This window comes from Delphinapterus leucas, chromosome 11 (genome assembly GCF_059928025.1).
Source record: "Delphinapterus leucas isolate spDelLeu-1000000601 "Yukka" chromosome 11, BTC_Dleu_Yukka2, whole genome shotgun sequence".
Lineage (NCBI taxonomy): Eukaryota > Metazoa > Chordata > Mammalia > Artiodactyla > Monodontidae > Delphinapterus > Delphinapterus leucas.
The window spans coordinates 39053920-39081908 of NC_143139.1; the positions used below are offsets into that span (position 1 = coordinate 39053920).

The following is a 27989-nucleotide window of genomic DNA, read 5'->3' on the forward strand; positions in this document are numbered from 1 at the left end:
GAGACGTGGAGGGTGCTCAGGTCCAGGATGTCGACTCACCTGTCGTTGCTTCTCCAGCTCGGTCTGACTGAGGCTGGACATGCCTGGGTCCTGGGTACCTGGAAGTTCAGGTGCCGCCAAAGAGCTGCCCATCCCAGCCCCTGGGTCTTCTCGCTTCTCAACTGGAGAGGTGATGCCTGCCCGCTGTGAGGCTCCATGCGACAGGTAGGGGAGGGATCCATCGGGTGCAGGTGGTGGAAGGACTGATGGGGGGCGTAGTGGGGACAGCCCATAGCCCTCTCCTGTGGACCCACTGCTGGGTCCCAGAGGGCTGCCCGATGGGTGGAAGTTCCCTGTGGCTACTGTGTAGTTTGTGCTTTGAGGCTTGCCCAAGGTAGGGCCGGGCCCAAAATGGCTGTTGATCCCATGGGGTGGAGGGAGACCAGGCTGAGGGACAGGGGGCTTTAGCGAAGGCTCCCCTACTGCCTGAGGGAAAGTGAAACGCATGGGAGAAGGGGTGCCTACAAATGCACCAGTCCCAGGGGACCGGGCAAAATTGGGGGGCTGCACACTTGGGACCTTGGCATGGAGCTCACCTGCCGGCCCTGAGGGCAGGGCTGCTGGGAAACCCCCAGCCCCCAACGGAGTGTGGGCTAGAGGCCCAGCCTTGAAGGCAACTTCAGGGGGCTGGGGGCGGGGTGGCTTATGCAGTGGGGCAAACGGGTCCCGGGACTGAGGGCGTGAGGGCGGGCGGGAATAAGGGTCAGGGGACTGGAAGCGAGGGGTAACAGGGGATGGGCAGAAAGCCTCAGCAGACAGAGGACGGGGTGTCAATGGGGACTGGGAGCTGGACTGGGACTGGGGACTGGCGGGCACTCGGGAGAAAGGGTCAGAGGGCAGTGAGCGAGGAGGCAGGGCACAGCAGCTCTCAGGGGGTGGGGGTGGGGGCCGAGGGGTCAACGGGGGTTGGGCATAGGGGTCAGGGTAGGGGCCAGGGCGAAAGACGTCCGAGTGGCTGGGAGGAGAAGGGGCCAAAGCCTGGGCAGGGGGAGGCTCCTGGGGCCTTAGGCCCAAGCCTGGGCTCTGGGGCTCTACCTGAGATGCCCGAGGGGTCAGGGGGGCTTTGAAGACATCGGGTGCCTTTAACTCCAGGCCACCCAGATGGGGGCCTGAGGAGGGTGAGTCAACAAAGCCCAGGTTTGGGGGCCCATAGCTGGGAGACGACGCCCCAAGCTCTTCCTTCTTCACCTCTAGGGCCTTCCGAGACTCCACGAAAGGCAGGGGCGACAGCAGAGGCTCAGAAGCCTTGCCTCCCCCTACCCCTGGGCTCTCAGTCACAGCCAGGTTGTCCAGCGAGGGGCAGCGGGGTTTGAGGAAGGGGTCAGGTGTGGAGGGCTGGTGTCGGGGGGTGCCAGGTGGGGTGGTGTGGAACTCCCCTGGCTGGCCGGTCCCAGGACGAGATGAGGCGCCCAGCGTCGCGGGCTGCGCGGGGGCCCCGGTCGGACTAGGATAGGGAGGATAGGTGGGTGGTGCCGTGGGGAAGCGGGGCTCCAGAGCGTAGGCGGGGGCCAGTCCAAAGGGGTCCTGCGAAGGCACTTGGGCGGGCACCTGGGGTGGGAGCTTGAGGAAGAGCTCACCGGGCGAGTCGGGGCCGGGCACCGTGCCCGCCGGCGGCTTCAGAAACCCATCCGCAGAGGTAGACAAGCCGGCGGGGGGAGTGGGGCTGCCAATGAAAATGGTGGGGGCAGCAGCAGGAGGCGGGCTGCCCAGTGCCCCTGGCTGGGGGGGAATGCGGAGATGTAGGGCCGGTCGGTCAGTCTTACGGGCCATGTCGCCCACCTTGGTCTGCTTGTTGATCTGGCTCTCAGCCTGCTACAGGGGGAGACCAGGCACAGAGCAGTCAGGCTGCTGTAGGCAGGCCCTACGTCCCCCCTACCCTTAGAGAGCCCGCCCCACTACAGGCCTTGGATGGCACGGCCCAGCCTGGCCCCCACTCACCTTTTGCACCTTGTTGATGCGGTGAGCTGCCCGGTTATCTTTGGCCTTTTGCTGAGGAATAGAGGACACAACCTTAGGCTAGGACGCAATCTCACGCTCAGTCCCCAGCCCTCGCAATGTCACTCACACTGCCTACCCAGAAGCTGATCCCTACTGGCCCAGCTGCTTTGGGAGTGGGGAATGGCAAGAACTGAGGCGACCTTCCCAAAGTCACCCCACACCCTCAGTTCCCACGCTGACCCAGGCTCCCTCTGTCTCACCAGGTAGGGGGCTTTATCAGCAGCTGGAACTTTTCTCCAGAGCTTCATGATTTGTTTGCAGCGGCTAGACCAGTCTGGAGGGCAGACAGAATGTGTTAGAGGAGACCTGGCAGGTGACCCCCTGCACGTGCCAAGTTACAGGTTGTCTCCCTTGCCCTCATCCCACGGGTACCTGGGTAATCTTGCTTGAGATTGGGAAAGTTAATGTTGGCATAGAGCACAGGTGAGATGGTAGAGAGCTGGCCCAACTCCTCGTCCTTCTCCCAGCGCTGAAGACTCCGCTGGTTGTAGGAGAGCCCGTCGCCCTCACCCTCTGTGGTGGGCGTGGTCGGGGTGGAGGGCGTGGTGCCCCCCGAGCCTGTCCAGGGGCTGTCTGGCTCACCGGGCTCCGGGCTAAAGAAGCCCCCGCGCTCCCTGGGGCGCAGGGGCGGAGAGTCACAGAGGGCAGGGACGCCAAGTCCCACCCCAGACAAACTGCCCAGAGTCCCCAGGCCACTGCCCTGCCCCAACAGAGGACAGTCACTAACAAAGGAGCAGAGAGAGGTGTTGCTACAGCAGCACCCAAGAGTCCAAGGTTCCCTCCCTTGGCATGGCCCCAGTTGGAAGGAAGAGACTGCCCACGGGGGTTAAGCATAAATACCAACCTAGAATCCAGGAATGGGGACTGGCAAAGGCCCGGGTAGGAGTCCATTGGGCTGCTGGAGGGGAGATTGCCCAAAGGGAGTCCACCTACAAGAGGCACAGGATCAGCGAAAGGAGTAAGTGGCCCATCCTGGAGGCAGGCTTGGCCATACCTGCCCACCCAGTTTTCAAACCACTCCTATCCGGATCACCTTGAAGAAAGGGCCTCTGTAGCGGTGTACGGCTGCCGTCGAGGCCAGGGGTTCCACAACCCAGATGTTGCTCTCGTTCAGAACCCAGAACATCCTTGAAAAGCTGCTGCAGGTCCTTGGATTCCATCTTGGGCAGTTCTGTGAGGGATCGATGAAGGATGATGCTGAGGAAGACTGGGGAGTTGAAGGGACACCACAGGGCTACAAATGGTCACGGCCAGGGAAGGTGCCCACGACTCCCCACTAGAGAAGCTGTAGAGATGAGAGTCTCACAGGTAGGATGCTCTCCTCCCACAGAGGACCCTTATAGGCAAGGAGTGCGGGTCACAGCCTCACCTTCTGTGGGAATCCTGTCTAAGTCAGAGCTAAGCATCCCTTCCCCCGGGGTGCCTGGCTTCTCAGGGTCACTAGGCACTGGGGATGCCTTTACGCCGCCATCCTCAGGTCCTGCAATTGCCAGGAGAAACCCATCAGCCAAGGCCAGTATGGAGGTACCACACTGGCCACCCTGAACCACAGAAGGCATGGAACACTTTCCAGCCTCCATCCCTGATAGTGCTCAGGGGCAGAACAGATTCACAGAAGCAAAACCAAGATGGCACACAGTCCTCCCAGCAGCCCTCACCTGATGTGTCAGCCTTGCCCTCAGGACCACGGGATTCTTCATCGGCAACATCCGGACCATCATCTCCTATGAGCAACAGTCGCCATTCCAATCAGAGATGCCCTACATGTGATGCCCCGAATAGGACCCCAGCTCCAAGGCCAGGGCCCTTGGCCCACCCTCAACTCCTGGAGACCAGCCCATTTCCCACTAAAATCTCTTACCAGCTTCTAAGCACAGAGCGAAATTGGACCCCTTCAGACCACCTTACCCCCACACGACTGACCTTTCTGTGAGGTCGGGAGCTCCTTCCTATCTGAGCCTCCATCCCCCTTGGCTTTTGGGGTTCCTAGTCCAAAGCTTGGCCGGCCCACCCCAACTGCAAAAAGGGCCTTTCGGCTCAGGTCCAGCAGCTCCTTCCCAAAGAAGGCTTCCTGTGGGAGGAGTCAGGGAGAAACAGGCTTCTTCATGCCCTGCAGGACCGACACTGCCCTTGCCCCTCGGAGCCTAAGACCCACCTGCAGATAAGCAGGGAACATGTCCTCTAGTTTGCTCTTCTTGCGCCCTCGCCGCTGCTGCTTCTTCTTCTCATCCCCATCAGCTAAGCTCTGGTCCACAGAGCCCTCTGCAGGCAGGTCGGCAGGCAACACTGGGGACCGAATGGGAGGTGTCTGCCTCTCTGGGGACAGCGGGCATGCTGCTCCCAACTTGGCCTGGGGACGCTTTCTGCCTACTCTCTCCCCAGCACCAGTAGTGGGCCCACTACTCCCCTGGCCCTCTGAGTGGACTCCCCTGCCCCAGGCCTCCCTGGCAGTGTCCCACAGGTCCCGTGATCCCCACCTTCTCCCAGGCCCCACTGGAGCCCTCACCCGTCTCACCCTCGTCGGGCTGCCCATCCCCACTCAACACCTCCGCCTGTGCAGCAGGCCCCTTTTTCACACGTGTGTGGGATTTCCGCTGTCTCACCATGAAACCACCGATGCCTATAAGGAGACAGAGCTGAGGCTGAGAAGCCGCTGGGGACCTGGTGAGCTGCCCCTCCCCACCCCACCTCTGCATCCCAGGGCCTCACCAGGCCGATAGGGTTTGCGTTTGCGTTTTTTGCTTTCCTCGGTCTCCTCTTTGCCAGGCTCTCCATCAGGGCTGACGGGGCCCTCTAGTTTAATTTCGCATTCCATGTGTTCCACACCACCTGTGTACGGGGACAGACGAGATGGAAGCAGGTCAGAGGCATGGACCCTTTTAACCCTGTCATCCTGCCACCTAAGAACAGAGCTGAGTGCCCTGCCACAGAGCCATCTGGACAAGACCAACAGTGCCTTGAGGGTGACTGGGAGTCATAATGCAGCTCCTACCCAACACTCAACTCTCACAGGCATGCTCCCATTACTTTGGCACTCCCTGAGACTCCTCAGCCTGACCTTCACCCTTGAGCAGCTCATCAGCGTCCAGGTCTCCATCCTTCTTGTCATCAGGGCCAAGGGCATCTGAAGGCTCAGAACCCTCCAGCCCTGCCTCGCCTGGGAGGCCAAGCCGTCCTCGCCGCTGGCGCCGCTTGTGCAGGGGCGACATGGTCAGGTTACGCAGCACAGCCATGCCAGTTTCTGTCAGCCACACACCCTCGAAGCGGAAGTACTGGGGCTCTGCACAAGGGGGAAGAGCGTGTGACCCCTGATGGAGGCCCCAAGGAGCGCAGAACTCCAAGTTTCGGCCTAAGTCCCTAGCTGGGACGAAAGCAGCGAGAGAGAGACAGACTGAAGTCCAGACTGGGGTCTGAGGGCTGGAGAGGAGAGACCACCAGCGGGCGCCAGCTGAGGCCCGAGTGCTCCCTCAGGTAACCAGGGGGATCAGAGAGACCGCTCCTGCTGAAGCCGGACTTTGCTCATGATTCACCCTCAGTTCACCCAATATATTCTCTAGCTGTCTGAGGCCAGGAGGGCCCCTCCTTGCCGAATGCCAGCTCACAGTGCCCCAGATGCCAGGAGCAGTGCCCACATCACGATGGAGGTGGGAGAGCCCCAGCTCCTTCATTAAGGAGAAAGCTGTGCTCCGTGCTCTCCGGAGGTGAGATTCTAGCCGTACAAAGGCCGCGTTGCCTGGTGGAAGGAACTCTGCCTGGGAAACTGGATGCCTTGGTTCTCGTCATAACTTCACCACTGACCTATGGGGTGACCTTGGGCAGGCCACTCAACCCCCCTGGGTCTTAGTTTCCTTCTCCGAAAATAACGAGATAAAGTTGGGGGGCTGGAGCTGGACTAGGTGCCTAAGGTCTCCTCTGGCTTTGGCATTCAGAATTTCTGTGACTCACCCGGCTCTTTCACCTTCATAGGCACCAGTTCTGGAGGCGCAACAGGCACTGTGGAGAGGACAAAGCAAGGCAGCTAGAGGCCCTGTCCCAAAGCAAGGCGCCCCTGCCCGACCCCTCCTCCCCTCTCCCCCGCCCCTGGTACTCACCAGCAGGCTTTACCACGTAAGGCTGGCAAGAGACACAGTCAAAGCCCTCATCGGCCGCCTGCTCCACGTCATCCTCTGTGAAGAGGCTCTCGCAACCAGCATGCATCCACCTGGGAGAAGGGAGACAGGAGGGGATAAACTGAGACAACGCCAGGCTGAGAACAGGGAAGAGGGGGCTTATATGAGGAGAAAGGGGCACCCTCACCGTTCACAGTGACGGCACTGGATCAGGAGGTCCTCTTCCACATACGGGGCATGACAGATCGGGCAGGTCACCAGGCTGGCGCAGGGCCCGCAGTGCGTGTAACTATTCTGCCATTCACAGTGGAAGCCAGGGGAGGCGGCCCCACACTGCATACAGGACACACACCTGGTGGGGGCAGAAAGACAGACCCTCAGCACCTAACCTACCCAAAGCACCCAAAGCCGCCCGGCCTTCTAAACCCCGCCTCTGCCATGTATTCAACATCACACCCACTCAAACATTTCAGGCCCCTCTGAAGATCCCAGTCTCCTTACCACTTGCACTTCCAGCCACCCTTGGGCACGGTGAGCAGTGGCGGGTCCAGGCAGTACGTGTGGTAGCTAATGTCACAGTCATCACAGAGCAGCAGGCGGGAGGGGTCTGAGGCCTGGCCGCATACCTCACACACGATGCACTCCACGCAACGCCAGCCCTTCAGCAGCATCACCTTGGTGATCTGGCGCAGAAGATGGCAATTCCTCAGGAGGTGATGCGGAGGGCAGGGCAGACCTCTCAGGGGAGGGGGGGACTTACACAGGTGAGGCTGGAGGACCCCAGTACCCAGGCCAGGCCTCCATTTGAGCACAGGGAATCTACACAGAGCACCCTCACCCCAAAAATAGTGGATCTTAAACTTAGGCTTCCAGGGGTCTCTGCTGATCAGAGAACAGCCTCGCCCAGCCACTGCCTCATTAGGATCTTTCACTAGCGAAGTCTCCAAAAAGACTGTGGATAGAACTAGGTTGTATTTCCCCCAGTTTTTCTTGAACATGTAGAGCCTGCTGCTGCTACAAGTTAGTGACTGTTAGCAGTGGACAAGTTCTAAATTAACATTAGTGAAAACCCCAAAATGACTGATCATACTTGAGTCAAAAACACTGCTTTCTCTTTGCGGACATGTGTTTGATTCTGATTTTACATTTTATATCCAGACCATATCATGTTTTCTACTAGTAAAGTTCTCACAGTTTACATGATGGACTGAATTATACCAGCAAGTCATGGTCTACCACAAAGAAACTCGTAAAGACCACTACGGTTTCCGAAGTATTTTTTCCCAAGATGAATTTGACAACCACTGGAAACTGATGGACAACTTCCATGACCAATGGCCACTTTAAGTCGAGTGGCCAGGACAGGGGACTAGGATAAGCAGTAACGACCCCATCCCTCAGGCCAGACCTCTTGGGCCCTGAACTCACCTTGCTGTTGACACAGTAAGGGTGATAGCACTGAGAGCACTGGGAACAGGCAAGAAGGTGGCCCTCTGCCCCCCGGCCAAAGCTGCCACATACCACACACATGTCCTGGGGAAACACACAGAAACCCAAATGTCCAACCTCACATCCTCAATACCACTCAGTCCCAGTAACTGACGACACCACTAATCTGAGAAGGGGGAGTCAAAGAACCAGAAGCCCATCCCCAGCATTAGGACACGGTGAGCCATCACGGGACCCCGTTCCTTCCTAGCATGCCTTGCCCATCTGATCAGGTAATTTGAAATGATACAGCCTGACATGGGTAACGCTAAGGAGAAGTGAAAGATAAGGTGGGTAAAGGCTGGTCAGGATGAGACAGTAATATATGCGACAAAATTCTACAGCTTCGAGATTACCCGTGTTCCCTAGACTCTAAGCTTCGACAGGGCAGAAACCATTTCTGCCTTTTTCACTGCTACATTCCTAGCTGCTAGCTCAGTGTCAAGCTCATTCTCTGGAATGCCAGGAGTAGGTCCCTGGTTCTCCCCATTTACCCTCCCACCGAAACACACACAGCCAACTGCTCAGGCTGCCAGGCCTCACTGCTGAAGGCGGGACTACAGAAGTCAAGTACGGTACCTGCATTAGGACAAACTTGTCTGTGTTGGAGAAGAGAACCACGGTATTCTGCATGGTGTCATCATCGTCGTCTTCTTCCTCCTTGCCGGGAGAGCTATCGATATCAGCAACCTTACAGGCAGAAAGTTGTGGAAAGTGAGGCAGCTAAATCCGCCCCCACTAAGCTGCTTTCCTCTTTGGTGTCGGGGCAAGGCGGCACAAACCCCTGGCTAACGTGAAAGCCAGGAGCCAGGACTAAGAAGCAGAAGAACACCCCAGCTCCCAAACTGGGCCTCAGCCCAACATCAGATTTCAGAGAAGCCTGGGGGCCGAGAGCACAGAAGGAGCACAGACATAGCTGGACGGGCCCTAGGCTAGCAGGCAGGCAGGTGAGCGTGCAGGGGACTGGCAAGATTTAAAGGGTGTTTAATCTTGAAGGGGCCAGCTGAAGCATGTTTGGGGGATGGGAGGCCTCTCCTTACTACCAGAGTCTCAATGGAAGAAGTAGTTGATTTTAGCCGGGCCCGTCCTCTCCCACGTCCTCCATGTGCTCCTCCACGTGGCCGGCGTCTTCCTGGGAAACTACTGCTGCGACCCTGAGTGAGGAAAGGGGACGATTACAGGAAAAGTCGAGGGCTAATATGCTGCATCCACAGGCTTGGAGGGAAGAGAAGAGACGAAGGGACAGAGTACGGCAGGTAACAAGGCCCAAAAGTCCCAGTCAGGGCCAGGGAAAAAGCCAAGCTCTCAGATAGCAACAGGTAGGTAACTCTGGTCCAAACCACTCCACATCTTCCAAGAAGAGTGGTCAACGTGGTACAACAAGAAACAATACTGGCCTGAGAGACCTGAGTTTCTAGTCCCGATTCTATGGCTAAGTTACCATGAACCTGGGCAAGTCGCGTCCCCCTGTGTATCAGTATTCCCCTTGATAAAATAAGAAGGTGCACTCAAGGATCTCTGACAGTCCAGGATTCAATAAGCCAGGCAGAAAGGTATCAGTGACACAGGACTACACCTCTGACAGTGGCATGACACCAAGCACATCAGTGGCTGGATAGCCCCTTACCTGTTTGATGCGGGAACGAGCCGGGGAGCTGCGCCGCCTCCCCTTGTCCCCCTCCGCTTTGCCTCCTCCGATAGCTGTCCCAGCATCACACAGCAGCGAGTCATCAGTCTCTGGCAGCGAATCCGTACAAAGTCGCAGGGAGCCCTCATCTCGGGCTGGACTAACGTCTGTAGATACCCCCAGCTCCATGGACAGGGAGCCACCGCCCTCGGGGTCGGGAGAGCCCAGCAGGGGCTCTGAGCCAGGAAAACTGGCACTGGCATCGCCCTGGCTCAGATTGGAGATCTCATTAACGATGTCAGATTTGATGAGAGTAGGTGGGGTGGGGGCCACTGGTGCACGTGGCTCCTCTTGCTCTTCACAGGGTGAGCCCTGCCCTGCCTGCTTGCATTCTGGGCCATAGACCTCCATAGGGGTCACAGGGGCCAGCTCCTCGGGGTCCAGGAGCACAGGGGAACCCTTAAGTTCACTAGCCAAGCTGCCGGGGGTCTGTCCGGCCTCTGGATGTGATCCAGGAGTGTCAGTCCCATCCAGAGGGGCTGTATCTTCCCCCAGGCCAGAGAAGTCATCCAGGGCTGGGGCAGGGCTGGGGGCAGGGCAGGAAAGGTTCCCCATGGGAGAGGGGAGAGGACTAGTAGGGCTGGGTTCCAAGGCTGGGCACTCAGGTTCTGGGGCTTTCTCAGTCTCCATCTCATGTGGCTCAGCCTCATCTGAGACCTGCACTGCCTTCTGTATGGGACTCAGTGGGGAAGGAACAGACAGTGGCAGAGCAGGGGGAGAGCACTGGGAAGGAGGGGAGTTTGGGGGAGGCAGGGAATGCTGGAGGAGTGGGGAACAACGAGGGGGAAGGGGCTCCATCAGCATGGGAGAGGCCGGTCCTACCGGGGAGCCTGGAGATGGGGGAAGGATCATAGGGGGTACAGGCTCAGGGTCAGTGCAGTTAGCTTCTGGTGGAGGGCTGATAGGTGTCTCTAGGATGGGGGCAGCCAATGGCGACTCAGGGTCACTGTCCCCTTTGGCACCAAAGGGGTACTCTAACTCTCCCAAAGGAGACAGGGCCGGCGGGGCCACAGCTGTGATAATGGGTGAGAGCGGAGGAGGAAGAGGATCTGGAGAGAAAGAAGAAAAGAGAGGCTCTTAGATTAGATGTGCCATAAAGAGTAAAGACTGTCCCAGAGTAAGAGGGTACTAACATCCCCGTACCTGGTGGCATCAGCTGAGGTGACAAAGATGGCTCCCCGGATGGGGACAACGGCAGCTCCTCAGGCAGAGGGGACAGAGGTGGCTCCCCAGGCTCAGACAGGGCCGGCTCTCCAAGCAAAGGGGATAAGGGTGGCTCCCCAGGTGGGAGGAACGACGGCAATTCCTCAGGTGCAGGGCATAGGCCTGGCTCCTCAGGGGGCTCTTCAGGTCGAGGGGACAGGCGCGGCTCCTCGGGCACTGGGGACAACTGCGGCTCCTCGGGCACTGGGGACAACTGCGGCTCCTCGGGCGTGGGGGACAGGCACAGCTCCTCAGGGCGAGGGGACAGGCGCGGCTCCTCAGGCTGGGAGGACAGATGCAGCTCCTCAGGTGCAGGGGACAGACGCGGCTCCTCGGACGCAGGGGACGGGCGCGGCTCCTGGGGCGCAGGGGACAGATGCGGCTCCTCAGGCACAGGGGACAGACGCGGCTCCTGGGGCGCAGGGGACAGATGAGGCTCCTCGGGCGCAGGGGACGGGCGCGGCTCCCCGGGCCGGGGGCAGAGTCGCAGTTCCTCAGGCAGTGGCGATAGGGGTGACTCCTCCAGGGGTAGGGACGTAAGCAAGTCCTCCGGTGGCGGGGAAGCAGGTGAGTCCTCAGGCGGTGGGGACAGGCGTGAAGCCTCAGGTGGCGGGGATGTGGGAGACTCCTCAGGTGGTGGGGACAGAGGAGATTCCTCGGGTGGTGGGGACAGGCGTGACACCTCAGGCAGGGGAGACAGGCGTGACACCTCAGGCGGGGGGGACATAGGCGAGTCTTCAGGTAGCGGGGACATGGGTGAGTCCTCAGGTGGTGGCGACAGGCGTGATGCCTCAGGTGGTGGGGAGAGAGGAGACTCCTCTGGTGGAGGGGACAGGGGCGATTCTTCAAATGGTGGGAACAGACAAGATGCCTCAGGTGGTGGAGACATGGGTGACTCTTCAGGTGGAGGGGACATGGGTGACTCCTCAGGTGGTGGGAACAGGCGCGATGCTTCGGGTGGTGGGGAGGTAGGCAATTCCTCCGGTGGGGGGGACAGGGGAGACTCCTCAAATGGTGGTGACAGAGGTGATGCTTCAGGCGGTGGGGATAAGGGTGTCTCAAGCAGGGGAGATGGGGGGGACTCCTCTGGGGGAGAGAAGGGTGACTCCTCCAGTGGAGAAAAAGGTGATGCCTCAGGTGGGGGAGACAGAGGAGACTCCTCAGGCGGTGGAGAGAGGGGTGAGTCCTCAGGCGGTGGGGACAGGCGCGATGCCTCAGGCGGCGGGGATGTGGGTGATTCCTCAGGTGGTGGGGACAGGGGCGACTCCTCAGGTGGGGGCAGCAGTGGCATCTCCTCATTGAGGGAGGCCTCCAACTGGGGCTCAAGTTGGGCCCCTTCTCTACCTGCAGACATAACACACTATGTTCCTACCTAGTTCAGCTGCACTCCACAGAAAGTACAGGGTCTGGGGCAAAGCAGAAACTGTCCCTTGCCACACGATAGAAGGGGATTACTTTCAGGGACCCTCAAACCCTACTCACCTAGTGGTTTGGCTTCACATTGCAGGGGCCCCGGTTCCTTGGGTTGCATAGAGGTCACGTGCCCACCCTTTGGCTGCCCTTGGCATGCAACGTACAGAGCATCGGGCTCATCAGTGGGGGTATCGCCAGGCTCTGGGGGTGAGAATCTGCAGAGGGTACAGGGGAGCAGGCACCATGGCTCTCATCAGCTATCAGCTCCTCACGAGAGCACACTGGGGCGAGGCACGAATGCTATGGATTGTACTGCCCACCTGAGGGCCCTCCTCTCAAAGTCAGCTTGCTTTAACACGAGCCCTGCCAGTCTCAGCCCTTCCGATCCCCCAGCCTGATCTCTGCCAGTCCACACCACTTACCTGCTACAGACCGGGGGGTGCTGCTCAGCAACAGAACTGACAGGCTGTCCTCCCTGGGCTTTGTGACAGCGGTGACAGAGCGAGTAGTTCTCAAACCACTCAGAGTTGGGGTTCAGCTCTGCTGAGCCTGCCCCACAGGCCCGGCATACCCGGCATGCCTAGGGGAAGGGAACGGGCAAAACAGGCACTTGTCAGACAGCCAGAGACTGGAGGAGAACACGGGACTCGTCACAACAGAGAAACTCGGGATGCTGTAGGAGGCAGACTTAGGGAGAGTAAGGCAGGAGGATCAGGGGACACTCACCTTGCACTTCCAAGAGTGAGCAGGCAGCTCCTCCATAGGTGGTTTCAGGCAGAAGGTATGGTATCCTTTGTCACATGTCTCACAGACCAACATCTTAGAGTCATTCCCAGGTTTCCTGCAGGGGCACAGGGCACGTAACAGGGTCCTCCTTGCCCTCATTTTCAACCTTAACCTGTGCCCCGCCTAAGGTTCTCTCCTGCCCTCCCACTCTTACCTGCAAGCTTGGCACACTTTGCATTCAGGGCACTGCCAGCCAGCACGCTTGCGGGCAGTCAGAGCAGTGTCCAGGCAGGCCCCGTGATAGTGATGCCCACAGCTGGTACAGAAGAACAAGTCACACAATTCCCCTGGCCCCTCACATACGGCACAGCGAGCCTCCTCTGCAGTGGGAAGGGACAGAGGACACGGGTCAGCTACGGATTCCTTACAGGACTCCGTACGGTGCTGTCTACATAACAGGCATTCCACAGACACAGAATGAACGAATAACAAAAAGTTACTAAGTGTCTGCCTAATATATGCCAGGCACTGCTCTAGGCACTGCAGACACCATGCTAAACGAGACAGGCAAAGCCCCTGCACTCACAAAGGCCACACGTATTTTAGTGGGAAAGACAGACAGTATGTAACTGTAGACTTCTGAGTGCTCTGCAGAGTACGGAGCCCCCAGCGCCCTTGGACCCTCATCTGCCCTCCGTCCAAAGGGCAGGACTTCTCACCCAGATGTGCGGCCCCCTCACTGTGCTCCGGGCAAAGCAGCTGCAGTGTTTTCATGGATAAGAAGGAACCGCTGGCAGCTGCACAGGGGAAGTGGTAAAGACGTGGACATCCAGGCGAGCGGCAAGGGATGGAGGCACCGAGTCTGGTGCAGTGGGAACAGCGCTGCCAGGGTGGAGACAAAGCCTCAGTGCTAGCCAGCTCTCTCCAGATCAACATGTCAGGCACTGGCTCTGTCCCAGTATGCCCCCTGCCCTCCTCATTCCACCCTGACTCTCGGAAGCCCACCAGCCCTGCCCACCCTGCCCTGGGCCTACGCAATCCCCTGGCCTGGCCCCACCTGTGAGATCCCTGAGAAGATGGCCTTGTCCACACCACATAGTTCTGGGCCCTCCTGCCCCCACACGCCTGCCGACCACGCAGCACACCAGTGGTGAGCCCAGCAGGACCCTTCATAGGGGGAAAGGGGGAAAGAGTTAACAAGAACGTCATCACTGCTTCAGGGCCACTCAGCCCCTTCCCTGTTTCCTGCCCAAGTCAGCTACCCCACTTCCCTCCACTTACCTCCAGGTTCTCCTAGGTGGGCAGGTGTCAGGCCCTCAGGGAAACCAATCTGTGATAGGTCCTCACTGAGCAGCGCTGCCTCACTGGGCCCTGGGTTCCCCCCAGGGGACACCACTGAACACCGGGGCCAGTCAAATGGCAACTCAAAGCGCCGTAGCTCCCGCTGCCCATGTAGACTGGGCTCCCCGCAGTTACAGAGAGCACAACGCCGCATTGGACCCCCACTGTGAACACACAAGCATCAGCACCACGCTGGCCCCTGCCCACAGGTACCCCTAAACAACCCCATGACTTGCACACCTATGCTTCCCACTCATTTTCCTAAATTTTCCACCTTGAAAGCCCCAGACTCTCAAATCAAATCCTCGTATGTCCTTACATCCTCATTTCCCCAAACTAGTTACCTGCAGTCCTGGGGAGGCTCCTGAAGCCTGGGACCCCCAGAACTGGGCACAGAGCCCTCCCCCACATGTGGTTTGGGGAGGTCTGGCTCAGTGGCACCTGACTCCTCGGAGGCTGCAGGTCCATCAGCTGAATGAACAGACAGAGAAGTGCGCATCAGCCATTACCCTCCGTTTAGTACTAGTCCACTCTTCAGACCCGTGAGATTATCCAAAACCCTTGGTGGATAACAGTGATGGCATTCCAACTTTTGTCCCAAAGAACAAAGTCCTTCAATTACCTGTCTATTAGATGGACTTAGCTCCTGTCCTTGTGCTAGGACCAGAAATCTAAGATTGTCTGGGTAGAACAGAAAGCTGCCAAGCAAACCCAGAATGTGCCCTACTCACCTGCTGGTTCTGAATCTTTATCCTCACCAGGCGGCTTCGGGCTGTCCATCCCTCTCTCCGACTGGGCAGGGCCCTCTCGGGGAGACCTGTCAGACCCAAGAGATATCTATTTGTCTAGTAAGTCTTCCCACTAAACACCTTCCCCCAAATCCTAGGGAGAAGGCATCTAATGTTATCTAGACCCTACAGAAATCAGAGCAAAGCCATACCTACAAATTCCTGCACTAATGACAAGGAAAGTCCCTCTCCCCAACCATTGTCCCACTGCCTACCTCCTCCCCAGATAAACACATACCATCTTCTCCTACACTGAATTCTGAGAGGATCCAGTCCCCTTTCCCACTTCCCACCTCCTGTCTAAGAGTTCCTAGGACAACAGCATCCAACTAGAAGCACATACAATCTACATCCAGTATCACTCTTTGCCTCATGACTGAGTTCTTGGCTTCTGGTGGGCCCTATCCCTTGGACTTTTTCCTCAGGTCTTAAGTCAGCTACCATCCTAGAGGCCTTTCAGTGCCAACCCAGGGGCAGTCATAACAAGAAGTCTGAGTCCAGCCGAAGTCCCTCTCCCTGGGGTCTTGCAGGACGTAGAACACATTACTGGAACTAAAGCCCATCTCTGAATGGATCTCCCCCATCTCCACTGGTTTCAACCAGAACATCCCAATCACAACAGAAGAAACTCCCCAATTTCCACCACTGCCCATCTAAATCCAACCCAGGCCCACCCCCTGGCCCTTGCCATGACTGAGCTCAGGATCTCATCCAGCCTGAAGGCCTCAGGTCGTTGCCCTTAGCAACACCAACAGCCCTTCCTCCTCAGATGGCCCTAGTAGTTAACAGAAGTGGGCCTTAAGAGTTACTGAGCATGTGTAGCCAGGCCTGAGGCTAGGCATGCTGGGAGTTGTAGTCTCAGGAAGCACACCACCACTTGGAGCTGTTCTAAACGGGGCAGGACAGAGCAAAGTAGCTTCCTTCCTCTTCCGTCACGCAGGGTTTCAACACACACTATGGGGGTGGCGGGTAACGGTCCCCTCTTCTAAGATATGCCTGCCTATCCCAGAGCCAAATGAAACACGTTAAAGTTATCCCTAAGAAGGTCAAGACCCACACCTTTGGGTATGTTTTCCTAAACCTCAGATAAAACTAAACACAGTACCAAAAAGAGAGAAGTAAAGAATAAGAATTACAGAGCTGAGGAAGAGGAAAGAGGTCCTATAGAAGAAGGGAGAAAAGGACAGGTATAAACAGCTCTTAGTGGGAAGGGTAGGGGCTTAAGCAGAGAAACAGAGTATAGTTTTCCTACAGAAGGTAGAGGGGAATCCCTAAAACAAAACTCTAAATAAAAGTTTGAGAACTGTATCTCTCACCTTCTCCACTCCTCTTGTTTAACCAGAAGAACCACACCAACCTTAGTAAGGACAAGCCTCTCTTCCCAAACCAAATACCCCAGTCAGCCACTGGGGGTTGAGTGACTGGGGCAGATGAGACAGTGGGGAACCCTCAAAGGTGCCCAGGATCCATAAATCAATTACCTAAGAACCACATCATCAGTCCTCTTTCCCTGAGCTAACACTCCATTTCCAGACACTGGCAGTGGGCCTCATGTAACATGTCACAGGAAGGGAAATTTTACTTTACTTCTTTCCCCTCACACTATTAGATTCTACTAGATTGGGAAAGTGAAATAGCACCTGATACCTGTTACCTCTATTCCCAGATCACCTCTTTACCAAAGAGGTAAAGAGAGGATCCAGTGCCCTTTCCCACTTCCCACCTCCTGTCTAAGAGTTCCCAGGACAATAGCATCCCACACAATCACCCACACAATCACACCCACACAATCACACCTGAAAGGAAAGCAGGGTGGTCATCTAGCCAGCCCACAGAAAAGCTGCCACACACACAATCACACCTGAAAGGAAAGCAGGGTGGTCATCTAGCCAGCCCACAGAAAAGCTGCTCTGGAACTTCAAGGGGCCGCCTAGAAGCCTCCTATGTGAATTAGGGGTTGGAGGTCAGGGCACCAGCCAGGCTCCTCTTCCTATTCAGTTATCCAAGGCCTGACCACACCCGGAAGGCTTCGAAGTTTCCTAAATGTGTGCAACTTTTGCTGTACCTTACCACTAAATGCCGCCAAGATCTTCCAACTGTTGTGCTCTCAAAGTTAAGGCTAAAGGAGTCACAAACATCAAGAAATGAAAAGCAACAGTGATAGTACAGTGGGTGGGAGGAGGACTGCCTCACACAAGGCCAGAGGGACAAATTCCTCCGCCCTCCCCCAAGCGCAGCCCTCTCAAGCTGGTAATGCTGGCACTGCTTGGGGAGCTACAGAAACCACCTTCGTCTAGCCTTGGGAATCAGTACCAACATCCTCCAAAGCGGCAGCCTCATTCATGGCACCATGGAAGATGAGAGATAAGCAAAGGGGTGAGTGTTCTCCAAGCTGAGGAAAAAGAATCTAGAGGCACTTCCAAGAAGCCCTATTTCACTACCCTGCAGTCTAGCGCCTGCACCCCAATGCTGAGTACCAGTTGTCAGGCCCCTCCTTAAACAGATCTAAACAAATAAAGACCATAGGTCCCCCTGTCCCATCATTCACAGCCAGAAACCACACATCCACACCAAGGGTTTTTTCCCTGGATCTAAACTGGGGTAATGCCTGGCCAGGCTTCCTCAGGGGAACTAGGGATCCCAGAGAAATACAGATCTAGGGAGTAAAACCGTGGTGGGTCCCCTTAATCCTAGGCCAAAGAGGCCCAGAACAGCAAGGAAAAAAGCAGGGATTCATCTCAACCCACTTTCCTCCCTGCCTCCATCCCAGACCAAAAGCTTTAACTCCATTTTCCCAGCCAAAGGGGAAATGGAGGCTTGGAGAGGTGAAAGGCTGAAGCAGGCCCTTGAGTGAACAGCTCTTCTCTAGGACTCAGGACTTCCTGGTTCCCAGCCTGAAACTCAAACCACACCTCTCCCCACCCCCATTTTGGGTTGGCCCTCCAGGGAAGAATCCAAATGGCAACAGTGGCCCTGTAGACCCTCCGGACTACCCCCTGGGTCATCCTAGGGTCAGCCACAGCTAACAAGGAGAGGTATCTCCTAAGGAAGTTCTTCAGGGACAGACAACAGGAGAGGCCCTCCACAGGAGGCAAGGGCAGACAGCATGGGCAACAGCTAGCCTCATTCCGGCACCCCTGTGCCACCTCTCACCTCAGGATTACCACCCAGAAATCTTTCAAGGGCAAATCCCTATTTTCTCCTTTCCAAGACCAGGCTCAAAGAGGTCTAGCCCTCATATGGTGGAGGGAGTAGAGTGAGGGAGCAAAATACACCAGCCAAATCCCTGCTGGGCAGCATGACAGCTGTGAGAGGGGCTGTCCCAGCCCAGGGTCAGAGGCATGAGGCTCATGCTGCACCCTTCGTGCAGTCACATACACACCACTTCTCCCCAACACCTCCTGCCAGGGCTGAAAACATTGGCTTCAGCAGACACAGCTCTGCTCAGGTCACTTCTCCTCCAAGGAGATATAGGCCCCCCTATTCTGCAGAGTTGGGACAGGATCAGAGGACCAGTTAACATTCCCTGATTTAAAAAGGTTGGAGAGGTCTGGGAGGAGCCTGCAAGATCAGCCAGGGACTTATGGGCAACCAGCTCTCCACACCAGGCCCAGAGAAAGCGGGAGACAAAAGCCATTTTTTTGCAGCCCACATTCGCAGGGAGCAAATCTCAACGGCCTCCTCTATAATCCCCTAGAGATTATGTCCATCCGGAGAGGAGGGGAGGCAAAGCAGGCTAAGACAGCACTAGGCCTCGCTAGGGTCACTCTGCCAGGCAGGGGTAGTTGAAAGTTGAACAGCAAGGCCACAGCTGCCCCCAGCCCCGCCTCCTTCTTGCCCCAGCCACCCCTTCATCACAATGGTCAGTTTCCACACACTCTCCCCTTTGCACAGTGAAATAAGGCCTAGTGAAGGATCTAGGGCTCCCTGAATCTCCCAAAGACTGCTCTGGGTGCCCGGATGGGCAAGAGCAACCTTAAAGTCCAACCTGGCAGTAAATCGGACCTGGCAGTGCCACCCTACCCCCGCTCCCAAGTTGTTCTATTCCCAAGGCCCACAAGGAACCCTGAAGGAGAAGCAGCTGACTGGGATTGGTGCTGGCATCAGGGCTTGGGTCCTAGTTTGGTAGAGCTCCCCCCAACACAAAAATAAACAGGCAGAGAGGCTTTCTGGCCAGGTTCCCAAACTCCCGTGGTTCCCTGAACCCCCCAGTCTTTAAAGAGGCACACCCCAGGACACCAGGCCTCGGTTGTGCTCTGGCGACTGGCTCAGGTTCCCTTGACAGACCCTGCCAAAGGAACCCTCTTCAGCTCTGGCACCCCTTTCTCCAACCTACAGGCCAGCTCCGGCCAAGATAGTCCATCTGGCTATGCCCCCAGTCCAACCCTTTCTGGGCCCTGGCCGGGCGGACTTCACTCACCTCTTCACAGGGCGATCCAGAAATCCTCATCCGAGAACATGGCCAGAGCCCGGGCCGCTCCCCGACCTCCAACCGCCAGAGCGATCACAGCCGCCCCCCGCACGGGGGGGCTTAGGGGGGCCAAGAACGGTAAATCCAGGTCGGAGTGGCCACCCTCCCCCGCCCCAAAAAAGCAAGAAGCCAAAGAAGGGCTCTCTGCCTCGGGTTCCAGCAGTTTAGGTTTCCATGGACAGCCCCTGGGCGGCGAATCCCGAGCGGACACAAAGAGAGCACCGGTGGCTTTGATCTTGGGCGAGCAGGATCCGCATCCGCGTCGCCGGGCGGCCTCTCAGTCCTAGGGCTGGGCCAGCGCCCCGGCCGCCCGCACCGGGCTCGGGCGGAACGTCGAGGCTCTCCAGATGGAACGTCGAGGCGCCTCCCCAGCAGCCCGGAAGGAATGCCGCGCCGCCCCGCGCCGGGCCCGGATGGAACGTGAGACCCTCGCAGGAGCGCCGAGCCCCTCTCCCCGCTCGGGCCGGCGCCCCGGGGCCGCGCGAGCTACGGCGACACGGAGCCGGCGGGGCCGCGGAGCTGAACCTGACACACACCCCAGCGCCGGGCTCCTCGACCCCGAGCGCTCGCCCTCGGCGGCTTCGAGCCCCCCACCTTCTGCTCCCCCCGGGGAAGGGAGGAGGGTAGGTGGGCGACGAAGAGGAAGGGGCGGGCGGTGCGAGCCCTCTGCCCGCTCCCCTCCGGCCGCTCCGGGCCCTGCGCTCGCCTCCCTTCCCCTCTGGCCTCGGGAGCTGCCCCGCCCCCGGCCTGGCCGGCTCTGATCGGCGGCACCCCCTCGACCCCCGGCTGGCTGCGATCGCGGGGGGCCTAGAGGTGCATGGCCCAACCCCGGCTCCCGGCGCCGGGGGGTCAGGAAACTGAGCGGAAAGTGGGGAACGAGGCAGCCATTTGCAACCGGAGAGGAAAGTAGTGCAGCGCGGCGCCGCTCCGCCTCCCCCCCCCTCCGCCTCCTGTTCGGCCGGTAGGGTGGTTCCTGCGAAGGGGCTATTTCCTGGCCCGAGATCTCGGCAATGGTCGTGGAGATTCAGGAAGCCTCCGGCGCGAGATCCGGGTGGCCCTTTTGCCCGGTGAACCCCACTCCAGAAGGGGGAGAAAGGAGAAGACGCGGCCCTATTTTGTGTTGGAGCGGAGCGGCGGAGGGATCCGGCCCTCTCGGAGGAAAGGCTGTGACTCTGCAGTTCTACGCACACGCTAAGGGATCCCTCCGCCACGGGTTAACCCCGACTGCGCCGGGCCAGCCGCTGTGCAGACACGTGGGAAAGAAGCCCCCTTCCTCTTCGCCCCGGCCCTAGAACTGCCTCCTGTACCGCCCGGCTAGTAGAACTAGGACTCCGTGCACTTTCTAATTCCGTTTCCCTGGAGTTATCGGCCCCTGAAACTCCAGCTGCCCCTTGCCTTGACCAGGAGCAATCTTTCCCGGGAGGGGGGATGGAAGAAGAGCCAGGAGGTTGGCCGCTGCTCTGCATCCTGGGAACTGGAGTCCGCAAATGGAGAAAGTGAGGCACGGCGCCTGGCGCTGCAAAGGGTGGGTTCCTGCCACGTTCGGGGGCCTGAAGAAAAACGGAACGAGTCCCTAGTCGTTCCTTCTGACTCTCAAATCCCCTCGAGAGGAAAGAGGACTGTTAGTGCCCCCACAATCACCTCCCCCATCAAAACATAAATGTAGAGTTTCCCCTCCTTTGCCGGGTGCTCCCACCCCCAGCCCCAGTCCTTTCCTAATCTTCAGGGCCTGTGTCCCCCTTCTTAGTAAACATGTAACCCCTTTTTAGAGAGCATGTAACTTGTAGCCTTGCTGCTACCTGGCCGGAGTACTGTTATTCTGGGCAAGATCCCAGCATACAGACACCCCCCCCTCCCTCCTCCATTAGTCTGGATGAGAAGGGATTGGAAATGACTTCTCTGCATTAACTCTATCCACGGGATGGACAGGAGGAGACAAATTAACAAATGTGCTAGATACTTTATATATTCTTAGTTATTCCTCACCCTCGTTATGAAGTACATGTAATTATGTCCATGTTACAGATGAAGAGATTGAGACTGAAATAGGTAAAATTGCTCAACAAACCACATGAAGTGAGAAGTTGAGCCATGCATGATGCAAAACAATGGCCATGTTTTTCCTGGGATATGTGTGTGTATTCATATATATTTATTTTATTATTATTTTTTTTAAGATGTGGAGAAAGAGGCAGGCAAATCAGGTGCAGGGCTGGTTTTGTGGGAAAGGGTTTTTACAGTGCTGCCCAATAGAACTTTCTGCAATGACAGAAATGCACTACACACTATCTAATACGGTTTAGCCACATGTAGCTATTGAGCACTTTGAAATGTAGGTGGTGCAACTGAGGAACTTTTAATTTTAGTTAATTTTAAAACTAAATTAAATAGTAATATGTGACTTGCGGCTTTCATATTGGACAGTGCAGGAGACCTAAATCCCTACTGGCCAGAGTCATAGGAGGGATCAGATATGTCCTGTGCTAGCCACACACTGACATATGCTCTTCACTGACCATTCAGGTCTGTTTCAGCAAAAAAGTCCAGCACTGACCCCACACCTGTCCCAGCTATAGTGGAATAAGTTCACCAAGAGTCAGAAGTTGGAAAATAGAAGGCCTCTCCCTACTCTGCACCCAGAGGCAGACCCTCACCAGAAAGACCTCAAATAACACAATAGCCACTATTTCTTAAGGGTTTATTATGTATGAGGACCTATGCTAAGTATTTCATAAATCACTTCAGTTTAATTCTCACATCAGTCCTATGAGGAAGGTTTAACTACACTTCATAAATGAGAAACTGAGAGAGGTTCAGAGGCTCAGAGAGGTTAAGTGTCTGCCCAAGGTCACACAGCTAAGTGGAAGAGTAACTCTTTTAACCCAGCCATTAACCACTATTCTTTACTACTATCAGGCCTTGAGATTGTTTGATACACTTCTAGAAAACCTCAGACATTTGTTATTCTATCTCAGACCTCATGGAAATAACAGGAGTGTAGGTACCCTTAATGAGAATTCCAAGTCAGATGTATAAAAGGACCTAATTTTAGTGTAGGGAGAGAGGGTGTTTACAACCCTAAAGAGACTCCTAAGCCCCCCGAGAGATTGCTCTTTGGAATATGCTCCTTCCTGCAGCCCTTAATTCTTTTTAGATTCTAGATCAGAGATGCAAAAGCAGCTGGCAGGACTTTTGAAAACCAGCATGACAAACCGTCATCCCCAACTGTAAGCCCAACTAGCCTGGAGCCAGGCAATAACAAGGTCACAGCTAAATATCACACCTAAATTTTGTCCATTTTCCCCAACTAAGTGCATTGACAGAGTTGGCAGGAGTGCATCCCCAGCTGGCAGGAGAACTCTATGCCCTTCCTGTGAAGGATACCATTCAGGTAACCCTTATAAGTTCTTGGAGGAGGTATTAGGCCAGTTAGGCCCTAGGGCTGCTGGGGAGGGGTGGGGGGTAGAGGCAGGTAGGACCAAATTTTCCTAGCCAAACCCATCCTCCTACCGAGCTGGCCAGTCAATAAGAAAGAGCAGAAGCAATAGCCTTTGACACCAAAAAAGGTAGCACAACTCCAAAGGTGTGAAAGGTATGAAAGGAGCAAAGAACATCCATTTTAATGAATGGCACTCGAGGAGATGGAGAGCTAGCGGGGAGTGGGGATTGAGCAGGGGCATTATCTCTTACTTTATTCAACTCTTAAAAAGCTGAAATCATCATAACACTTTAGTCCCTGCCTTCACACTACTTCACAATTCTTACATCATTAGGAACAAGGGTCTTTCTTCCTCCACCTAAACCCTATCCTCTCTGAGTTCCAGCAAATGCCAAGGCCCCGCAAGGGACGCTATGTCAGCATGTGGCAGCCGGCCACTAGAGGGTAGTGTTTCTGTAGTTAAGGGGATTGTGAGAGCCTACAAATTTGGATGGGAGTGGCAGTCAATAGGTTACCTCTGTATAGGAGAAGAGTCGAAAAGAAAGGTGGGAAAGATAAGTAGTAAGTCTTAGGGTAATGGTCCTGAATGAGTGAGGGGTAAGGAATAGGAACAAGGTAGGAGGAAAGATTCTCTACCAAAGGCCATAGTCATCACTCCTTAGAAAAGGAGATATTGGCCCTGAGCTCTCCCCAGATACAGAGAAGTCAACTACAAAAAGATTAATCAGTTTATTTGCATATATACATTGTCACTCCAGGGAGCCAGCTCCACTTCAGGAGTCCCCAGCTCCCCTCACCCAGCCAATACCCAAAACCTACATAGGAGACTGGGTCCTGAATAAACAATGCCCAGGACTCATATCCCAACTCCATAGGTTATAACAATTCATTTATTTAGCAAAAACAGAGCTAGAGGACAGTGCCCATGAGACATCCTTGCCTCTTTGTAAACATCGACAACCAGGCCACTGGAGCCCAGGTAAGTGTGCAAACATGAGGGTACCACACTGTGTGCCCAGAGGGCAAGGGACACAGCTGGCAACCGAACAAACCCGTGAAGTCCTGAGGGCCTGCCCCCCCCAAGCCCCCACTGGAGCCTGGCAAGTGCCAGGGGCAGAATCAAGGCAGCTACCCCATGCTCAAGGGCTCACATGAGATGGCAGCGGCGCTCTTGCCCATATGAATTCTCTACCCGAGCAATCTCCTGGATGACTTTGGTGAAGATGCCTTGAGTCAGCTGCAAGGGATAAGGATTCAGGGCAAAAAAAATCGTTTAGTTCACTGCCAATACCACCCAACTCTGAGGTGAATACCCCATTCCCCCACCATCCCCACCACCAAGCAGTGCCATAACACTGCTACCGCCACCACCTTCCTAATCTTCAGGCCCAGCACCTGCTTATCTCGAGCAGATGACTCCATAAATGTCGCACCCCAGGACTCTGCCAGCTTCTTCCCCTCAACAGCCTGGACCTCCCTAGAAGCAAATTTGGGACATGAAAATGAAGGACAGCAATGGCCCCATGTTCTCTGCAAAATCTTTACAGGAGCCTAGGACTGAGGCTTGAAATATGAAATGATAGTTTTTGAAATAGAAGGGTTGTTTTGTCTTACCCTTCAAGTTAGAAATGAAGAGGTAAAATGACTGGTTCGAATCAGTGGCAGAGCCACGACAAGACCCTGGCTCATTGCTAGTCCAGCTCACTTTCCTTCGCCTTAAGCTACAGAGATTTCCATACCTGTCTGGAGAGAGATCTGCCTTGTTCCCCACCAGCACCACTGGCAGCCTGGGAGGAAACAGCAGTTACTACAGGAGCCCCTCTGTTCCCCATGGACCCCAACCTCCTTCAAATCAGAGCAGGACAACTCCCCATCAAACCAGACAGGATCTATGTCCTGACTTTCTCCTTAATTTGGATCAATATGCCCCTCTGTCCTCCCTCTCCCCTCGGGTCCACACTATGTCTTTATCCCCCAGAGCCACATACCGGGTTTTCCCGTGGCCTTCATGTAGCTTTTGGTACAGACTCTCAATGACTTGGAAACTTTAAACACAAGAAATGAATCTATAACTTTATTCTGGGACAGCCCTCAGATCCTCCCAAGTCTCCCACTCACAACCTTGGTCACTTACCTATGCAGAGAGGTGACAGAATACACAAGCACATAACCATGGACCCCAATGATGAATGAATAGGGCAGAATGCTGTACTCATCCTGACAAGAAATAGAAACATCAATACCTAGATCCACAGCACTCAGATAGCCAAGGTTGGTGGGCTGTATCCTGGGGACCCTCCCTGTGGCACTCCCTACTCCAGTCACTTCTGTTCAACAAGTATTAATAGAGTAGCTCCAATCAGCGCTGCACACTGAAATGCTGCTAAAATGCTTTTCTTTTAATCCTACTTTACAGATGAGCCTCAGAGGCTACCAGACTTCATCTCCCAGGACTGAACTGCCACATTTAGATACCCTACCCCAAACTGGTACCTGCCCTGCTGTGTCCACCAGGTGTAGGTGAAACTCATCTTTGCCAAGAGTCACTATCTTGCTGTAAGCTGAAAAGAAAAGAAAACTTGACTGTGAGGTGCCTTGTAGGACTAGCAATCTGTGCCCCTATATATTGACATAGATGGGCCAGGTCTAGAGAGCTCTCCAGGAACCTGGAGAGACCATGTTAGGCTTCTTATTGTCTACATATACACCATCCTGGACGCAGTATCTTGGAAAATCCACACTCTAGCTCCACTCAGAACAGGACTGCTAGAGGAGATTAGATTTAATGTTTAATTAAATCATCCCTCTGGCACCAGGAAAATCCCTAACTATGGACTTGGATGGGGCACCCAAGCCTTCCCTACCCAATCCCTAGGGGAGAAGTCTACTCACTATTCTCCACAGTAGGATCATAGCCTTCCAGGAACTCGCCCTCCACAAATTGATGTGCTAAAGATGTCTTCCCTGTGGGAAGCAGAGGTAATTTTATCCAAATCACCCATCCATATTCACATCCTCTGTCCTTTCGGGCTGTGGCCCTGGACTAAAGGGGACCCCAAATTAGCATCCTAGCCTGGGAATGCCCCATGCAATGCTTTCCGTTAGGCTACCTTCACCCTCTTTTCGCCCTGGGTCGCTGCACCTTGGCCACCGGATGCATACAGTAGCGCCGCAGGAAGCCTTTCCCGCCGCCTTTCCCCACCCCACCCCACCCCTGGGAAGATCCGGGATTCCTTAGGACCCAGTCAGTCCTGCACCGGACACCTGAGACTTGCCCCACCCAGACCGCGCCCCCGCCATCAAATCCTGACCCCACCTCCACCCCCCAGAGTAACGCTGAGGACCACCGCGGTGATCCAGCAGTAAAGCCCACGTTAACTCTTACATGCTCCAGCTTCCTGCAGCCTTCTACACTACCACCACCCCAGCCTTTTCAACTCCAACCTTTCAATCCTCGCTCTACAAGCTGGTTCTAAGGATGCCACCATTTCTCCCTGGGTCGCGTACCCGCGGCAGTGCGCCTCCTCTGGCCAAAAAGCCGCGGTGCATCCGTGCTCTACCCAAGACCGAGACTCACCTACGGAGCGGTATCCGAGGATGACCACCTTCCTGTAGCGAACTAACGGCATGGCAGGAACCGGCCCCGAGGGGCTTGCAGAACTTGGGGCTGAGAGAGCCCCAAGAAGAGAAAGTCGAGTGCAGGCAGGTGTAGCAACCGGCACAGGAAAGCCGCTCACCCTGAAGCTGCCAGGGGCAAGATAGAGGGAAACCAAAACAAGCGCCGCGCCCGGAGCTGGCCACGTGATCACAACACAGCAAGACTAAGGCGAGGGAGCCGGGCGACCGGGGAACTACACTGCCGCGCCGCTCAGGGCTCCGCCCCCCAGGCCGCTCGCCATTGGTCCACTAGAAAGGATAGGGGCGGAGCCGTTGGCAGAAGCAAAGGGCGGGCCTCACGTGGAGCGGGAGAACCAGGAGCTGCGCGTGCGCAGACTAGACCCGGTTCATTCATAAAGAAACAGAAAGGAACCCGGGGTCCTAGAGGTGTTTGCGCCTTTGCAACCTAGTAAAAGCGGCTGCAAAGAATCATGGATGGATAATACCCGTTGTGGCTGGGCTGGATTTTCTGGTCAAAAGATTCTAGGCCTCCCTTTTGCAAGGTCTCCGGCGTCCTTGGGTAGGTTAAAAAAGGCCAAAGTTGCAATATATTCCCTCCGATTCCCCCAGACTTCAGCCCCAGATATTTTATTGTCGGGTTTCCACAGTCTTCCAGGATTTAACTTCGGAACTGCAAATCTTATTCCTGGGAAAATTGTTAGAATTTGTGGCCAAGTCCTCTGAGGTTTAGCTGTCATCATTATCACAGTGTTTTATTTATTCAACAAATATTTATTGCTATACTTACTATATGTTTTAGGCATTTCTCTAGCTTTGAAGATAGAGCGAAGAACATGACAGGTGAGGTCTCGGAACTCACAAAGCTTAAAACCTAGTTGGGAAGAAACAAACGTAAACAAGTAAGCATTAGATAGTATTAAGTGCTATGTAGAGCAGTGTGAGAAGAAATAACCAGTTTAGATCAGTGACACTTCCTTTCAAAAGAAGCCCCATTTAAGCTGAAGTCTGAATGACAGTAAGGAGCCAGCTGGCAAAAGATTCAGACAGAAGAATCCATCAGTGCTATGGCGCTAGGGTGGAAATAAATTTGTTAAAATCCAGAAAAGAGAGAGAGAGAAAGCCAGTTAGCCTAAAGCAGATGAAATCTAAGAAGATGGCAGGGGCCAGGCTATGTAGAGTAGTTTGGACTAATTCTAAGTACCCAGAAAGCTATTGATTATGTTACTAAGTAAGTTGGGTCATGACATGATCTGAATTGTGTTTCTAAAAGATCTCCCTGGCTGTAGAGAATGGATTGGGGTTTGAGAGAAACAGGAGCAAGTGGAGCAAGCAGGAAGATCAGCTAGGAGACTGTTACTTGTAGTCCAGGTGAGAGGTGAGGGTGGCTTGACTAGAGTAGTAGAGATGAATGAAGCTGAGAATTCAGTGTATGTTTTGAGGCTGAGGTTAAGCTGGCTTGCTTGCTGAAGGATTGGATACAGGAGGTGAGGGAGGATAAAGAGGAAAGAAACCTAGATTTAGAGTGCTACTTTGTGCCAGGTGTATTTCATTGTCATCTCATTTAATATTCTCCACAGCCTGAGGTTGTTAATTTGCATTATTCATTCATTCATGAACAAATATTTATCGCACAACCACCATGTCCCAGGCATCCTTCCAGGTGCTTAAA

General features: G+C 55.4%; 2 protein-coding genes across 13 annotated transcripts in view; both read right to left on the reverse strand.

The window, feature by feature from the left end:
- The window catches only part of KMT2D (lysine methyltransferase 2D), a 39456-nt gene extending 19031 nt beyond the window's left edge, over positions 1-20425 (reverse strand). For 3 of the 10 annotated variants that reach the window (XM_089920654.1, XM_089920648.1, XM_089920657.1), the window contains exons 1-32: positions 19213-20425; positions 14736-14821; positions 14349-14475; positions 13945-14168; positions 13721-13830; positions 13383-13545; positions 12878-13043; positions 12664-12778; positions 12360-12517; positions 12007-12152; positions 10465-11868; positions 9262-10370; positions 8675-8788; positions 8214-8324; positions 7575-7679; positions 6648-6829; positions 6334-6498; positions 6129-6238; positions 5983-6030; positions 5096-5317; positions 4747-4866; positions 4544-4657; positions 4193-4323; positions 3961-4108; positions 3696-3761; positions 3407-3517; positions 3071-3244; positions 2882-2966; positions 2410-2651; positions 2238-2311; positions 1978-2028; positions 40-1851 (exon numbers count right to left, since the gene is read on the reverse strand). In XM_089920654.1, coding sequence (XP_089776780.1) covers positions 40-1851; positions 1978-2028; positions 2238-2311; positions 2410-2651; positions 2882-2966; positions 3071-3244; positions 3407-3517; positions 3696-3761; positions 3961-4108; positions 4193-4323; positions 4544-4657; positions 4747-4866; positions 5096-5317; positions 5983-6030; positions 6129-6238; positions 6334-6498; positions 6648-6829; positions 7575-7679; positions 8214-8324; positions 8675-8788; positions 9262-10370; positions 10465-11868; positions 12007-12152; positions 12360-12517; positions 12664-12778; positions 12878-13043; positions 13383-13545; positions 13721-13830; positions 13945-14168; positions 14349-14475; positions 14736-14784 — 7956 coding nt within the window. In that variant the 5' untranslated portion in view covers positions 14785-14821; positions 19213-20425. Of the gene's footprint in view, positions 1-39; positions 1852-1977; positions 2029-2237; positions 2312-2409; positions 2652-2881; positions 2967-3070; positions 3245-3406; positions 3518-3695; positions 3762-3960; positions 4109-4192; positions 4324-4543; positions 4658-4746; positions 4867-5095; positions 5318-5982; positions 6031-6128; positions 6239-6333; positions 6499-6647; positions 6830-7574; positions 7680-8213; positions 8325-8674; positions 8789-9261; positions 10371-10464; positions 11869-12006; positions 12153-12359; positions 12518-12663; positions 12779-12877; positions 13044-13382; positions 13546-13720; positions 13831-13944; positions 14169-14348; positions 14476-14735; positions 14822-19212 lie in introns of those variants that run through there. The other 7 variants (XM_089920649.1, XM_089920653.1, XM_089920650.1 and 4 more) reach the window with 7 other exon arrangements.
- A 2721-nt stretch (positions 20426-23146) lies between these two features.
- On the reverse strand, positions 23147-27798 carry RHEBL1 (RHEB like 1). Of its 3 annotated transcripts, XM_022572339.3 has the most exons (8): positions 26280-27798; positions 25595-25666; positions 25196-25263; positions 24837-24919; positions 24691-24747; positions 24442-24489; positions 24098-24179; positions 23148-23939 (listed from the first exon to the last, which is right to left on the reverse strand). In XM_022572339.3, exons 1-8 carry the CDS (start codon positions 26329-26331, stop codon positions 23850-23852), a joined length of 552 nt encoding a protein of 183 aa, XP_022428047.1. In that variant the 5' UTR covers positions 26332-27798; the 3' UTR covers positions 23148-23849. The 3 variants fall into 3 exon arrangements, with proteins under 3 accessions (XP_089776792.1, XP_089776791.1, XP_022428047.1); XM_089920666.1 differs by having other exon boundaries at positions 23147-24179; XM_089920665.1 differs by having other exon boundaries at positions 23147-24489.
- Between the last annotated feature and the right edge of the window lie 191 nt (positions 27799-27989).